The sequence below is a fragment of the Pelophylax lessonae genome (genome assembly GCF_965119305.1).
Source record: "Pelophylax lessonae genome assembly, chromosome: 8".
Taxonomy (NCBI): domain Eukaryota; kingdom Metazoa; phylum Chordata; class Amphibia; order Anura; family Ranidae; genus Pelophylax; species Pelophylax lessonae.
The window spans coordinates 38,837,499-38,851,863 of NC_138775.1; the positions used below are offsets into that span (position 1 = coordinate 38,837,499).

Sequence of the window (14,365 nt, forward strand, 5' to 3'; positions counted from 1 at the left end):
AAACAAAGTACATATGGAATTTCAATCTAGATCATTGCCAAAGAAAACAATGTGGGCAAGGGGACCCAAAACGTCTAGCTTATATTTTCTTTTTTAAAAGTCAACAGAATAGATCACCTTAATTACGGTACGAGCTTTGCTGAAATGAACTTAAATGACAGAGGACGAGACGCCATAGATTTTTTTTTTTGTTTTTTTTGTTTTTTCTTTTTAATTTTTAACCAAAATGTTGAAACCTTGAAAAAGGGTTGTCAAAATTATAACCTTCCAGTTTAAAAACCTATTCGAAATTAATAAAAAAAAAAAAAAAAAAAAAAAAAAAAACATCTATACACAAACCACTGATTTGACCAAAACCACCAAGTCAGTGGTGAACAGAACCTGAAGGGTTTTCACAGTTCTGACATAGGAGGGAAGGAAAGGGGGGGGGGGGTGAATAAAGCTCATTTCGGATTCCAGAAAAATTCTGAGTTTTCACAACCTGCTGTTTTTTTCTTTTTTTTTGTAAAACTAAAGGTCCACTTTATTTAGGTAAAATTTGTTTACAGTGTAAAAACAGAACTGTTGGGAAAATACTGTGTCTATGAAGTGTTGTCGTTAGTCTTGTTCCATAGGTTCATCTGCTACATCTGTGGCTTCCTCGCTGTTTTCCATGGGGGTTTCTGGGGGGATTTCAGGGGACTTATCAAAAGTTCCCGGCTGCTTAGTGTCACTGCATTCAGTGTCAGCTTTACTTGTGGTGGCCGGGTTCTCTGCCATTGCAGCCTCCTCGCCATCGCTGTGCAGATCCCCCTCTGCCTCACAATGTCCCGTTTCCTCCATTTGAAGAGACTCTTCCTCAGAGGAGGAGGAGGAGGAGTTGCTCACAGTTTCAGATTCGCTGGTTTGCTTGTCAGAGATTTCTGCTGTGGTCTCGCTGGGTGTCATGGATTCTGTAATGAAATACAAAAGTGGAGTGATAAACCAAGATTAAAAAAAAAACACTAACAGTATCTTTACCCTTCCTTTCCATAATCGCTCCCCTTGGACTTTCAGCCCTAATAGTGGTGATTTAGGTCATTTTAACCACTTGCCTACTGGACACTTTTACCCCTTTCCTGCCCAGTCCACTTTTCAGCTTTCAGCGCTGCCGCACTTTGAATGACAAATGCGCAGTAACGCAGCACTGTACCCAAACAAACTTACTTTTTTTTGAGACAGTTAGAGCTTTTAGGTACTATAAAATTTTGCAAAGAAGTAATTTTTCTCCTTCAGTGATGTGTGCTGATGAGGAGGCACTGATCAGAGTAGATGTCCCCTTTTACACTTGCCAGTTACTAGCTCTCCTCTCCATGTTGAGACAGCGAGTTACATTATGATAAGCTGTGATTGGACAATCACAGCAGCCCTTTACCCCAATCACAGAGCGTGACCTAGTGGCTGCACTGTCCAATAAGCGCTCGACATTGGGAGCATTATGATGGATACTTATTTTGGGGCTTTGTACTGTGGTGAATGAACCATTACAGTGGTACATACACCACAATACACAGCATTGCATCACAAGGATCCAGAGGAATGGCAAGGCTATTTGGATTTAGTTCAGCTTTTCATATTTGTTAAAGTTCCTCTTAGCGTTTTTCTTTTCCAGGATTTAAACACAACACAAAAAAAAATATAGGTCCTAGTCTTGATAGGTACCCGTTCCCAATGGAGCTCAGATCACCTAACTGATCCAAGCGCAAGTTCTCCTCTTCCCCTCCCACAGTCTTCTGGGACACGTCACAGATCCCAGAAGACTATGGGACCATTCACCATGCACAGCGAGGCTCAAGCATACGCAGTGGGCATCTAGCGGTGAAGCTGCAAGCTACCACAGCTGGGTGCCCCCACCCTTGAGGTGCTGACATCGGAGACTGAAGACGGTCCCTAGCACCCCCTCAGGTGAGCACACCACTGGATCCTGGGACAGGTGAGTGTTTATTAAAGTCAGCAGCTACAGTCTTAATTTTTACAATGACTGGAGCTCCTCTTTAAACCATCATGCACTACACTGTCCTTTTTCCTGCTTGCTTTCATGGTTACTTAATCAAATTGTAACTACAGCCAGGACTTTGCCATGAGTGTTGCTTTCCGTGTACTATTCAGATGTTTAGGACTCCAATGGAATGGAGCAATGCTGTATTTACCTACTTTATCACCTGTAATAAATAATTAAGCTAGGTAAAAAGGTTTTATTATACTTTGTGAGTTGTTCAATTACTGAACTGCACCCATCTAAAAGGTTCAGCAGAGTAACGTGATATCAAACAAATGTAACACTTTATTACATCATGAGACAATGGTCAATGTACAAGCCTATATGCAGTCCAGCAGATGTGAACTTTTTTGCTGCTGTGGAACCGCAGGCCTGGGAGTGTGCCCACCTTCTGCAGTATGCTCCGAATCACTGTTCTCTTTTTCGGCCTCCTCACTTTCAGATACAGCTTCAGTTTCTTCAGCCATTTCACTGGAAGTCTGGCTGGGTGAGGCCTCCGATTTGGCAGCCTCCGCCTCCTCCTCCTCTTCCTCTTCGTCCTCTGTGTCAAACTTCAGCCTCTTCACCTCATGCTCCTCTGTGGGGTCTTCCTCCAAGTGTTTATTCTTCACAGTGCTTGAAGGAGAACTCTCATCAGGTGACAGGGAGTCACTGTAGATAAAAGGAACAGTCCAGTTGGAATGAATAAACCCCAAATAGAAGACATTTTGCTCGCCTGACAGTTTGGCACATTCGTTTGCAAATGTCTAAAATGTATTAGAATTTTTCAAAACTACAACGCGTTACAGATATTAATGTGATCACAAGAATGCATGTAATATATGACAAAATAGATGTAGAGGAGAGTTGGGAACCTGGTTAGAGCTCTAAACTTACCAAAATGGTAAATTTCCTGCAATAGGAGAGAGTTATACTCCCATCGCCAGCAGCCGTTCCAGCACTACAGCTTCCATCAGTTTCTCCAGCATTTGACTCTTCCAGGTATGTCTGATACTTTCATCCCCCTAGACGCAAGTTGTGGCTCCTTAATATAGCAGTGCAAAAGTCACAGAAAGGAGCCAAAACATGGCAGCTGTAGTGTTAGAAAGGTAGCAGACACAGGCCACAAAAGAGGCTATACCACCTCTATTTTTACAGAGGGGTGCCATTTTGGTTTAGAGACCTGACAGGGACCCTTTTGAGGAAACCGGTACAATGGGCCAAAGAGATGGAATGAGTATACAATATCCCACAAAGTGAGTACACCTCTCACATTTTTGTAAATATTTTATTATATCTTTTCATGTGACAACAGTGAAGAAATTACACTTTGCTACAATGTAAAGTAGTGAGTGTACAGCTTGTATAACAGTGTAAATTTGCTCTCCCCCCCACAATAACAGCCATTAATGTCGAAACTGCTGGCAACAAAGGTACACACCTAAATGAAAATGTCCAAATTGGGCCCAATTAGCCACTCCCCCCCCCAATGTCATGTGACTCATTGTTACAAGGTCTCAGGCGTGAATGGGGAGCAGGTGTGTTAAATTTGGTGTTATCGCTCTCACTCTCTCATGCTGGTCACTGGAAGTTCAACATGGCACCTCATGGCAAAGAACTCTGAGGATCTGAAAAAAGAATTGTTGCTCTACATTAGGATGGCCTAGGCTATAAGAAGATTGCCAAGACCCTGAAACTGAGCTGCAGCACAGTGGCCAAGACCATACAGAGGTTTAACAGGAAAGGTTCCACTCAGAACAGGCCTCGTCATGGTCGACCAAAGAAGTCAAGTGCTCTTGCACAGTGTCATATCCAGAGGTGGTCTTTGGGAAACACACGTATGAGTGCTGCCAGCATTACTGCAGAGGTTGAAGGGGTGAGGGGGGGTCAGGCTGTTAGTGCTCAGACCATACGCCGCACACTGCATCAAATTGGTCTGCTTGGCTGTCGTCCCAGAAGGAAGCCTCTTCAAAAGATGATGTACAAGAAAGCCTGCAAACAGTTTTCTGAAGAAAGACTAAGGACATAGATTATTGGAACCACGTCCTGTGGTTTGATGAGACCAAGATAAACCTATTTGGTTCAGATGGTGTCAAGCGTGTTTGGCCGCAACCAGGTGAGGAGTTAAAAGACAAGTGTGTCTTGCCTACAGTCAAGCATGGTGGTGGGAGTGTCATGGTCTGGGGCTGCATGATTGCTTTCGGCACGGGGAGCGACAGTTCATTGAGGGAACCATGAATGCCAACATGTTCTGTGATATACTGAAGCAAAGCATGATCCCCTCCCTTCAGAGACTGGGCCACAGGGCAATATTCCAACATAACAACCACAAACACCCCCAAGATGATCGCTGCCTTGCTACAGAAGCTGAGAGTAAAGGTGATAAGACTGGCCAAGCATGTCTCCAGACCTAAACCCTATTGAGCATCTGTGGGGCATCCTCAAACCGAAGGTGGAGGAGCTCAAGATCTAACACCCACCAGCTCCATGTGGTCATCATGGAGGAGTGGAATAGGGCACCATTGGTAACCTGTGAAGCTCTGGTGAACTCCATGCCCAAGAGGGTTAAAGGCAGTGCTGGAAAATGGTGGCCACACAAAATACCGATACTTTGGGCTCAAATTGGACATTTTCACAAAGTGGTGTATTTACTTTTGTTGCCAGCAGTTTAGTTATTAATGGCTGTGTTGAGTTATTTTGAAGGGACAGCAAATTTACTGTTATACAAGCTGTACACTCACTACTTTACATTGTAGCAACGTGTCATTTCTTCAGTGTTGTCCCATTAAAAGATAATAAAATATTTACAAAAATGTGAGGGGTGTACTCACCTTTATATGAGATACTATATTTTCAAAATTCTGTTTCTTCTCTGGCTTTACTGAATGCATGCTTGATTCAGTTCATCAGATAGCCAGGTAGCAAGCATTTTTGGAAGGTGGTCTACAGTGTCAGTCCTCAAATATTTCCCAGGACAGGCTTCCATCAGACAGTAAAACAAATCTGCTGATCTCTTTTTTGAATTGTAAGACTCCATTCACATTGATCCGACTTGTTAGCCTGACAAGTCGCGGTCCTCCCGCTCCCACTGTGTAGTACAGGAGCCGTTCTAATAGGAGCGACACAAGTCACTCCGACTTAGAAAAAGGGTCCTGTACTACTTCGGGGCGACCTGGAGGCGACTTGCATTGACTTCCATTATGTGAAGTCCATGCAAGTCGCGCCGAACGAGACTTCACATGTCGCCCCCTAAGTCGGAGTGACCCAATGTGAACGGGGTGTCAGATCAATGCAAGCATAGGAAGGAAAAAAAAAAAAAATTGGATTTTGTCTTACCATAAAATCCTTTTCTCTGATGTTCATTGACAGACAGCTCCTGTCATTTTTGACCATTGGATTATACTGCCCCCTACAGGAGTAGGACACTAGGCAGGACACCAGGCAGAAAAAGATTCTGGCTACACCCATGGGCAGTCGCAGGGGGTATACTCTCTCTCTCGGCTATTGTCAGTTTTGTTGCAAGCAGTGTCAGGAGAATTATAACTCCACAGAGGGGTGGGTGCTGTGTCTGTCAATGAACATCAGAGTACATCCTTCGAATGTGTTGGCCTGGGACACAGGGAAGGCAACACAATAGCTTCATTCAAATGAAAATCAAAAACAACCTACGGAAGGAACGACAGACAGGGGTGAAGAACCACCAAATCACTAAACCATCAGTAAGGTGGACAGGATAACGATGCCAATTCCGACACCCTGCATGCAGAGGTGAAAGCCACCTTCTGGGAACGCGTAAGCAGGGGAATCTCCTGAAGATTCCTAAAAAAAGGCTTCTGGAGGACTGAGATCATCAAATCGAGGTACAAAGGCAGCAACAGACCGCAATGGAAGTGCCTAACTCCCTGAAGAAAAGTACGCACCAGGGAGCATGTGGCCAAGGGCCGTTGAAATAGGACTGCTAAGGCCAACACCTGACCCTTGGTAGTACTCAAGATCCGTTTCTGCTCAACCCCCCCGTTGAAAGAAGGTCAAGATATGAGCCATCGCACAAGAGTGAGGATGAACACCAAGAGACTCACACCACGCAATAGGTTTCCTAGCTTTTAACAGCGTTGGAAACACCAAATCAGACAGAAACCTCTATCCATCAGCACCTGGCATCCAACAGCAAAGCCGCCAAAGCCAGCGACTGTAAAGCAGGATGAAAGATTGGTCCTTAGGACAGCCAATCCTCCCTGAGAGGAAGCGTCCAAGGAACGTCAGCTACCAGCTGCAACAAATCGATGTACCAGGCCAGTCTGGGGCCACTAAGATGACCGGAATCCCTTCTGCCTCGATCCTGCATAGAAGTCTTGGCAGAAGCTTGAGCTGAGGGAAGACGTAAATCAGACGATACTGACTCCACAGATGAAAACACCTCCAGGTGAAGGGACCACTCCCCTTGGTCCAACGCCTGCTGACTGAGGTAAGCTGCCTGCCAGTTTGCCACCCCCGGAATGTATACGGGGAGAGGGCTGGAACAAACCGTTCTGCCCACCTTAGAATGCCAGCTACCTCCAGGACACTTGTGCCCCTCTGGTGCCTGACATAAGCCACAGCCATAGCATTGTCTGATTAAATGTACACTAGACATCCCTGAAGACGATCCGTCCAATGTTCCAGGCACAGTCTGATCGCTCGGAGTTCCAAGACTGATCAGTAGTCTGGACTCTTCCAGTGTCCAGAGCCCCGGAGCATAATATTTGCTGAGTTCCCCCAACCGTACAGGCTGGCATCCGTGGTGACTGTCCACTGTCCAATACAAGGGGAGGAAGGATTTGCCCAGCCCAAGCATAAAGCCACCATATCAGGGCCTCTCTCGCTCCCTGGTTCAGCTGGGTCCGATTGACCAGAGACTGCGGATTCTTGTCCTATTTGGCCAGAATCTCCTTTGCAGGGACCTTGTATGGAACTGTGCAAAACAGAACCGCCCCAAAAAAAGGTAGACACCATCAGGCCCAGCATCCATATAAAAGTCTGGAGTGATGAGCATCTGCTGGACAGCAGGAGACAAATTGCAGCCTGCGGAAGGAGGACTCTGGCTAAGGCCAAGTCCAGAGTCAGACCCAGATAGTCCAGCTTTGTGGACGGAACCAGAGCAGACTTCTGAAAATTCAGAACTCAGCCAAACTCCCTCAAGCTCGTATCGTGATTTGCAGGTTTTCCACCAGAGCAGTAGGAGACTCCACTCGCAAAAGGATGTCCAAGTAGCCCAGCACTGCGATCCACCACTGGCATAACAATGCTGGCACCAGGGCCATCACTTTCGTGAAGACCCGAAGAGCAGAGGCGAGACCAAAAAGGTAACGCCACAAACTTATAATGCTTCTCTCCCACGGCAAAGCAGAGGAAGCACTGGAGACCGACACATATTGAAATGTGAAGGCAAGCATCCTTGATGTCGATGGAGGCAAGAAAATCGCCCCGATCCAAGGAAGCCATCACAGTGCTAACGGACTCCATTCTGAACTTCTGCACCCGCACAAAGTAGTTTAGCTCCTTGAGGTCCAGAATTGGACGCACCTTGCCTTCCTTCCTGAGGACTGTAAACAGGTTTGAGTAAAACCCCTGAAAACGTTCTGAAGTCGGAACCAGGACCATCACCCGTAAAGAAAAGGGTCTTGCACCTCCACAAAAAGAGCCTGTAAGCGGGCTGGGGACAGTCGCACGTCAGAAGGAAGAACCTTACTGGAGGGCAAGTACGAAGCTTGATCTTGTAGCTAAACTGAATGTGTACCAGGGGAGTCCACGGGTCCGGGAACAAGCCACGATGTTCCCCCACCCCAGATGCGGGTGAGGGCGCACTTTCCTGCTGAAGGGGCCTTGTCCGCGGGTCTGGAGAAGACCGCACTTGACTAGCCAGACCAAGTTCCCTTGGATCCTCCAGAGGTGGCCCTGAAGGGCTCCGATCCCTTGTCAATCGACCCTGAGGAACGAAACCCACTTATGAGCCGAGAAGGGAGGGTCCACGTCTACAACGAGGGTCCTTGCCCTTAATAGCCTGCGGAAGAAAGGTACTCTTCCCCCTGCGAGAGCTTTAATGATGTCACCCAGGGTAGCACAAAAACAGGCGATCTCCTTGAAAGGAAAGATCAGTCAAGGCCTTTTTAGTCACCAGGGGGACCCCTCAAAAAAAAAAAAAAAAGGGTAAAAACACAGCTAAGGGACAACCCCTAGCGTTTTGGCAGCACCACCCGATTGCCAGTCACAGAGCGCCAATCGATCCTCAGCAGAGAGGGAGAGGACCCCACTAGACTCGCCACCCAGCAGAAACTAGGCACCGCAGCCACCGTGATAATCTGCACTGCATGAGCGGCGATCAGGAAACTAAAAAGGATCCAGGAGTCAGCACCAGGGAATAAGGAGTGGCTCCCACCGCCAAAATCGCCACCCAGAGGGCTCCACTGCCATTGCTGCTGTCATTTTCAATGGCAAAACACCACAAAATGGCCACCAAACTACACAAACATGGCCGCCATGCATTGAGCACACAGGTTATAAGAAAATGGCCCTAGGCCTCAAGAATAGGCCCCAGACAGGACAGGGGGCCCTAGCAGTAGCCCCCACCAGGTACAACCCCCCCCCCCCGGCTGATCGTCCAGTCATCGCCCCCATCCCCCCCCCCCCCCGTCGCCAGTATAGCGCCTTGCCCCCACCCCAGGAGGTGGCCTAGACCACCCACACACAGCCAAGCTTAAGGGGAGGACAGATGAAGGGGGGTGCCTGATGGGAAGGAGCGGAACCAGAGGGTCCGACCGCCCCAAAACCCTCCAGGGAGGGCGGCTACTTACCAAACCCAGAACCAGGTGGGCACCGCTCCAGACAGAACCTCCTCTCCATCAAAATGGGGGGGGGGGGCTGTCGGCCCAGGGGAACGCTGTAACTTAAGCCGAGACCCGGGCCATATGCGACCTCGCAAGCCAGCCCCCATCCGGTGGGGCTATGTCGCGGCAGGCCTAGTGCATGCTTGTTGGCCAGACTGGGGTGACCACTGGATCTAGATTATCCAGCCCGTTGACCAGTCCAGCAGTTGATTGTAGATCTCACGAGAAAAAAAAAAAAAAAAAAAAAAACAGGAGAAAAAATTATATCTAAAAAGAAAAAATTGCCAGAGATCCCAGCAAGGAACTAGGTCCCTACTGCTGACTAGGCAGGGAAAAAAAAAAACTGAGTACCTATAGCAGAGAAGGAGTATACCCCCTGGGACTGCCCATAGGCATAGTCAGACTTTTTTCTGCCTAATGTCCTACTCCTGTAGGGGGCAGTATAACTCACTGGTTAGGAAGATCAGAAGCTGTGTCCGTCAATGAACAAAAGAAACACCTTTGTGCACAACCCCCCACCACTTGTTTTTTTTCTTAAATAGAGCTTCTTGTGGTATATACTATGCAGTCCAGACAGGGCCAACAGAAAAGAAAGCAACGAGCGCGCCACTTTAAAACATCTTCCATATGGGTTACTTGACATGAATGAACAATTCAGACTTAGATCTTTCAGGTGGATGCCAACAGTTATTCACATTTCATACATGAAAATGACAACCTGTGAGTTTTGTCTTTCTGAGGGACATCGGAGTCTTTATTCTCAGCGCCGTCAGGTAAACCGTTAGATGTAGTGGGGCTAGATAACGACAGCTTAGATTTGCTCAGTGGTCTTGGGGTGCCTGGGCCATTTATGTTTGATCTATAAAGAAAACAAAACTGCGTTAAGTGTTCCATATCGACTGTCTATGATCAATGCAACGATTGTAATACATAGCACACACAAGCCTATTTAACAGACCGAGGGGGTTCGATTTTGGCATGTACCTGTCAGTGTAATTTTGGGAGTTCCCTGGAAACATCACTCCGTTCATCCGATTCAGGCTTGATGAATTGTTTTTCCTATAAAAGAACGGTGGCATTTCAATATTAAAGCATACAAGATGAAATAATGGATCTAAGATAAGTCTTTACAAAAAAGTCTTCATGACATGTTGGCCAGTCCTCTCACAGCAAAGGAACAATATGGCAAAAGCCTGGACACCTGACCATCACACCTACAGTGCCTTGAAAAAGTATTCACACCCCTTCAAATTGTAACATGACATAAGGTGTACAACCAAAAACGTAAAAACTTTTTGGGATTTTATGCGATAGACCAACACAAAGTTGCACATAAATGTGAAGTGAAAAGAAAATAAATATTTTTAATTTTTCACAAATAAATATCTGAAAAGTGTGGTGTGCATTTGTATTCAGCGCCCCTGAGTCAATACTTTGTAGAACCACCTTTCGTTGCAATTACAGCAGCAAGTCTTTTTGGGGATGTCTCTACAAGCTTTGTACATCTAGAGTGAAATTTTTGCCCATCATTCTTTGCAAAATAGCTCAAGCTCTGTCAGATTGGATAGAGAGCGTCTGAACAGCAATATTCAAGTTTTGCCAGAGATTAATAGGATTTAGGCCAGGACTTTGACTGGTCTAGTCTAACACATGAATATGCCGTTATCTAAACCATTCCATTGTAGCTCTGGCTGTATGTTTAGGGTTGTTGTCCTGCTGGAAGATGAACCTCCACTAGGGATCGACCAATATCGTTTTTTCCATTGCTGATACAAGTACAGCCCCAATCATGTGTGTGAGGACAAGACACTATGAAGTAAGTTCAACAAATACACAAATAATGATCCTCAGTTGAAAAGATAAGAAGTCCAGCCACCCAAGATGGAGTCAATTAGATGGAAACACCACCGCGTGCAACAGATTGTAGTAGATGCCTGCTTACCAGAACCTCCAGACCCCCTGTTAAGGCGGGTCAAATAGGCAGATAGTAAAGAGATCCAAGGAGGGGGTCCTCTGTGTTGAGGAAGCCAATCCTGATATGATCACTCCAGATAGGACACACTTCCAGGATCCAAATACACCAGTGCAGTAAGTGGGGATGATAGCAGACCTCAAAATCAAGAGGAAGACTCCAATGGCATAGTAAACTTTACATCTTTATTAATAGAAAATAAAAATGGCAACTCACATTCAAGACAATTCAATGCGCATAAAGTGGAAACCAAGAAAAGCGTGAAGACATGCGGGCGTGCCTGACGTTTCGTCCTACCTAGGACATTTTCAAAGGCCTTTTTGACCCGCCTTAACAGGAGGTCTGGAGGTTCTGGTAAGCAGACATCTACTACAATCTGTTGCACGCGGTGGTGAGGTTTCCATCCAATTGACTCCATCTTGGGTGGCTTGACTTTTTCATCTTTCAACTGAGGACCATTATTTGTGTATTTGTTGGACTTACTTCATAGTGTCTTGTCCTCACACACATGATTGGCGCTGTACTTGTATTTAAATTTTTATGCTGATTAGTTGTTTTTGTACTGGCTGCCCTTTTCCTATTAATTGTTTATATATCCCGAGTGTGACCCAAGCACGGTCTTTTTTTCCCCATTTGCTGTTTCCATTGCTGATAACCGATATTTTGGTCATCGCGTATCGGTCTATACGGGCTGATATTTTCATACTTTAAATTTTTTTTTTTTTTTAACTCGACAGGTACTCTTGGAGAGATCTGGGGGGGGGGGGGGGGTCTAAAAGACCCCAAACTTCTCCTCTGCACTTAAAAGCATTCAAAAAACACCAAGTTTGGCTGTTCTGAATGCGGTAATTTTTTTTTAATCTGGCGCCAGTACCCGGAAGTGATGTCATGATATCACTTCCGGGTTTTTGCATGGAGACCTGATCAGAGCCGCATGCGGCTTTGATCGGGTCTTCGCGGCCATGCAGGCTGGAGCCTCGGAAGGCGGCGAGGTGAGGGGGGGGGGCTGTCCCTTTACCGCTCCCTGTAATGACAGCCAAACGGCTTCTCAGCCGCATTGGTTGTCATTACAAGATAGCCGATCGTCGGCTATGGGCGCCAGTACCGGGGTGATGCCTATAGCTGAAGGCATCACTCCGGTACAAGCACTTTCCGAAATATCGGAAATAATCGGCCACCTTGGTATCGGGGGAAAGCGCATATCGGCCCTCGATATATCAGCTTTGTCCATAATTGGTCGATCCCTAACCTCCACCCAAGTCTTTTGCAGTCTCTAACAGGTTTTCATCCAAGATTGCCCTGTATTTGGCTTCATCCATCTTCCCATCAACTGACCAGCCTCCCTGTCCCTGCTGAAGAAAAGCATCCCCACAACATGATGCTGCCACCACAGTGCAGTGTTAGTTTTCCGCCACACATAGCGTTTTGCTTTTAGGCCAAAAAGTTCAATTTGGTCTCATTTGACCAGAGCACCTTCTTCCACATGTTTGCTGGGTCCTCCACATGGCTTCTCGCAAACTACAAAAACTGAACTTATTGCCACACTTGTGCCAGATTTGTAGAGAGCACAACTAATAGTGGATCTCTGCAGCTCCTCCAGAGTTACCATAGGCCCCTTGGCTGCTTCTGTGATTAATGTTCTCCTTGCCCGGCCTGTCAGTTTAGGTGGACGGCCATGTCTTGGTAGGTTTACAGTTGTGCCATACTCTTTCCATTTTCGGATGATGGATTGAACAGCGCTCTGTGAGATGTTCAAAGCTTGGGATTTTTTTTTTTTTTTATAACCGAACCCTGCTCTAAACTTCTCCACAACTTTATCCCTAACCTGTCTGGTGTGTTCCTTGGCATTCATGATACGGTTTGTTCACTAAAGGTTCTCCAACAAACCTCGGAGGGCTTCACAGAGCAGCTGTATTTATACTGAAATTACACACATATAGACTATTTACTAATTAGTTGACTTCTGATGGCAATTGGTTCCTCTAGATTTTAGTTAAGGATATCACAGTAAATGGGGGCTAAATACAAATGCACATCACACTTTTCAGATATTTAAAACAAAAAAAAATGAACACCATTTATCGTTTTCCTTCTACTCCACTATTATGTGCCACTTTGTGTTGGTCTATCAAATAAAATCACAATAAAATATATTTACGTTTTTTTAGTTGTAACATTACAAAATGTGGAAAAACTTCAAGGGGTATGAATACAATTGCATAAAGCGCTGGTGCTGTAGAACAGAACCCTTCAATGAAAATGATGAAGGGGTGTCCACATATTCTGCCTATGCACATCACCTGATGCCAAAACAAAGCAGAATTACCATAATGTTATACTATCTCAAGTATTATATCAAAGTCAAAAGATGGTAAAATATTACAAAGCCAGCTATACATAATCCCAAATATCTGTAGGCCCAGAAGTAGCAAAATGCACTTACTCGGAAGAAGGGTACACACAGCTAACAACCATAACATTCTGCAAGATAAAAAGTAAAGCAAGTCAGTCCAGCACACTGAACAGGCATGTGGCTGATATGCATACAAACAAGGTAGGAAAAAGGCAAAAATTCCAGCATGAACCAGAAGTTTGTCTGCATTCTCTAAACGTACAAACTGAACCAGTTATGTCAATTTATCTAGCATACCCCTTGACAAGTACATAACCAGCACCACTAACTGATCAACAAAATCACTTTTGAGAAAATTGGCCAATGTGATATTTCTACACAGATAAAAAGAAGGAACAGTACAAAGTACATGTAGTAAAGCTTTTCTGAATTGACCACTTACTGTGAAATTTAAAAGAAAAAAAAAAAAAAAAAAACCCACCATGTCATGCTTTAGCGAACTGACCTTTTAATGAGATCAGTTTCATCATTTATTGTTTGATGAGTTCCAAACTAAAGCTGTAGTTCCTGGGATAAACATACCACTGTCTGAGAACCTATGTACTACTTCACTATAAGAAAAGATTCAAAATGGCCAGATGTAACCAGCTCTGCTGTTGGAAATAAAAACAGAACATGAAACTTTACAGTCTAAAAATCATATTTTAATGCTAATACGAATCTTAACGCAACATCCCTGTCACCCAACCTAAAGTTCCCATTTGAAGATGTGCTTGTATAGCACATAGTATATAAATAGGGATAGGCCGATATGTTTTTTTCAGGGCCGCTACCGATATTTTGGTCACAACGTATCGGTATCGGCCGATATATTTTGTATATTTAAAGTTTTGAAAAATAAAAGACAATTTTTGACACAAATCTGGTACTGAACACGTTCATTTTTGTTTAATGCTTAATGGGTGGCTGACTGGCAACCTGTGGTGGCTGGCCGGCCGGCACAGGGCCCGTGGCTGGCTGGCACGCACAGGGCCTGTGGCTGGCTGGCACAGGGGCTGCTGTGCGTGGGTGTATGGCTGCGATACACTCCCACGAGACTAGTCCCAACTCCAGGCGAGGCTGTCCAAAGCAAAGGAGGCAGCCTAAGAAGGCAGAATGACGTCGGTAGTTCCAATTTTTTA

The 14,365-nt window shown here is 45.4% G+C and overlaps 1 protein-coding gene across 1 annotated transcript in view; it reads right to left on the reverse strand.

Moving 5' to 3' along the window:
* Positions 1-301: 301 nt before the first annotated feature.
* PPP4R2 (protein phosphatase 4 regulatory subunit 2) overlaps positions 302-14,365 on the reverse strand; it is a 67,916-nt gene continuing 53,852 nt past the window's right edge. Inside the window, exons 5-9 of the mRNA XM_082266437.1 lie at positions 13,275-13,312; positions 9,844-9,918; positions 9,578-9,718; positions 2,406-2,668; positions 302-932 (exon numbers count right to left, since the gene is read on the reverse strand). Of these exons, the coding sequence (XP_082122563.1) occupies positions 598-932; positions 2,406-2,668; positions 9,578-9,718; positions 9,844-9,918; positions 13,275-13,312 (852 nt within the window). The 3' untranslated portion in view covers positions 302-597. The remainder of the gene's footprint in view (positions 933-2,405; positions 2,669-9,577; positions 9,719-9,843; positions 9,919-13,274; positions 13,313-14,365) is intronic.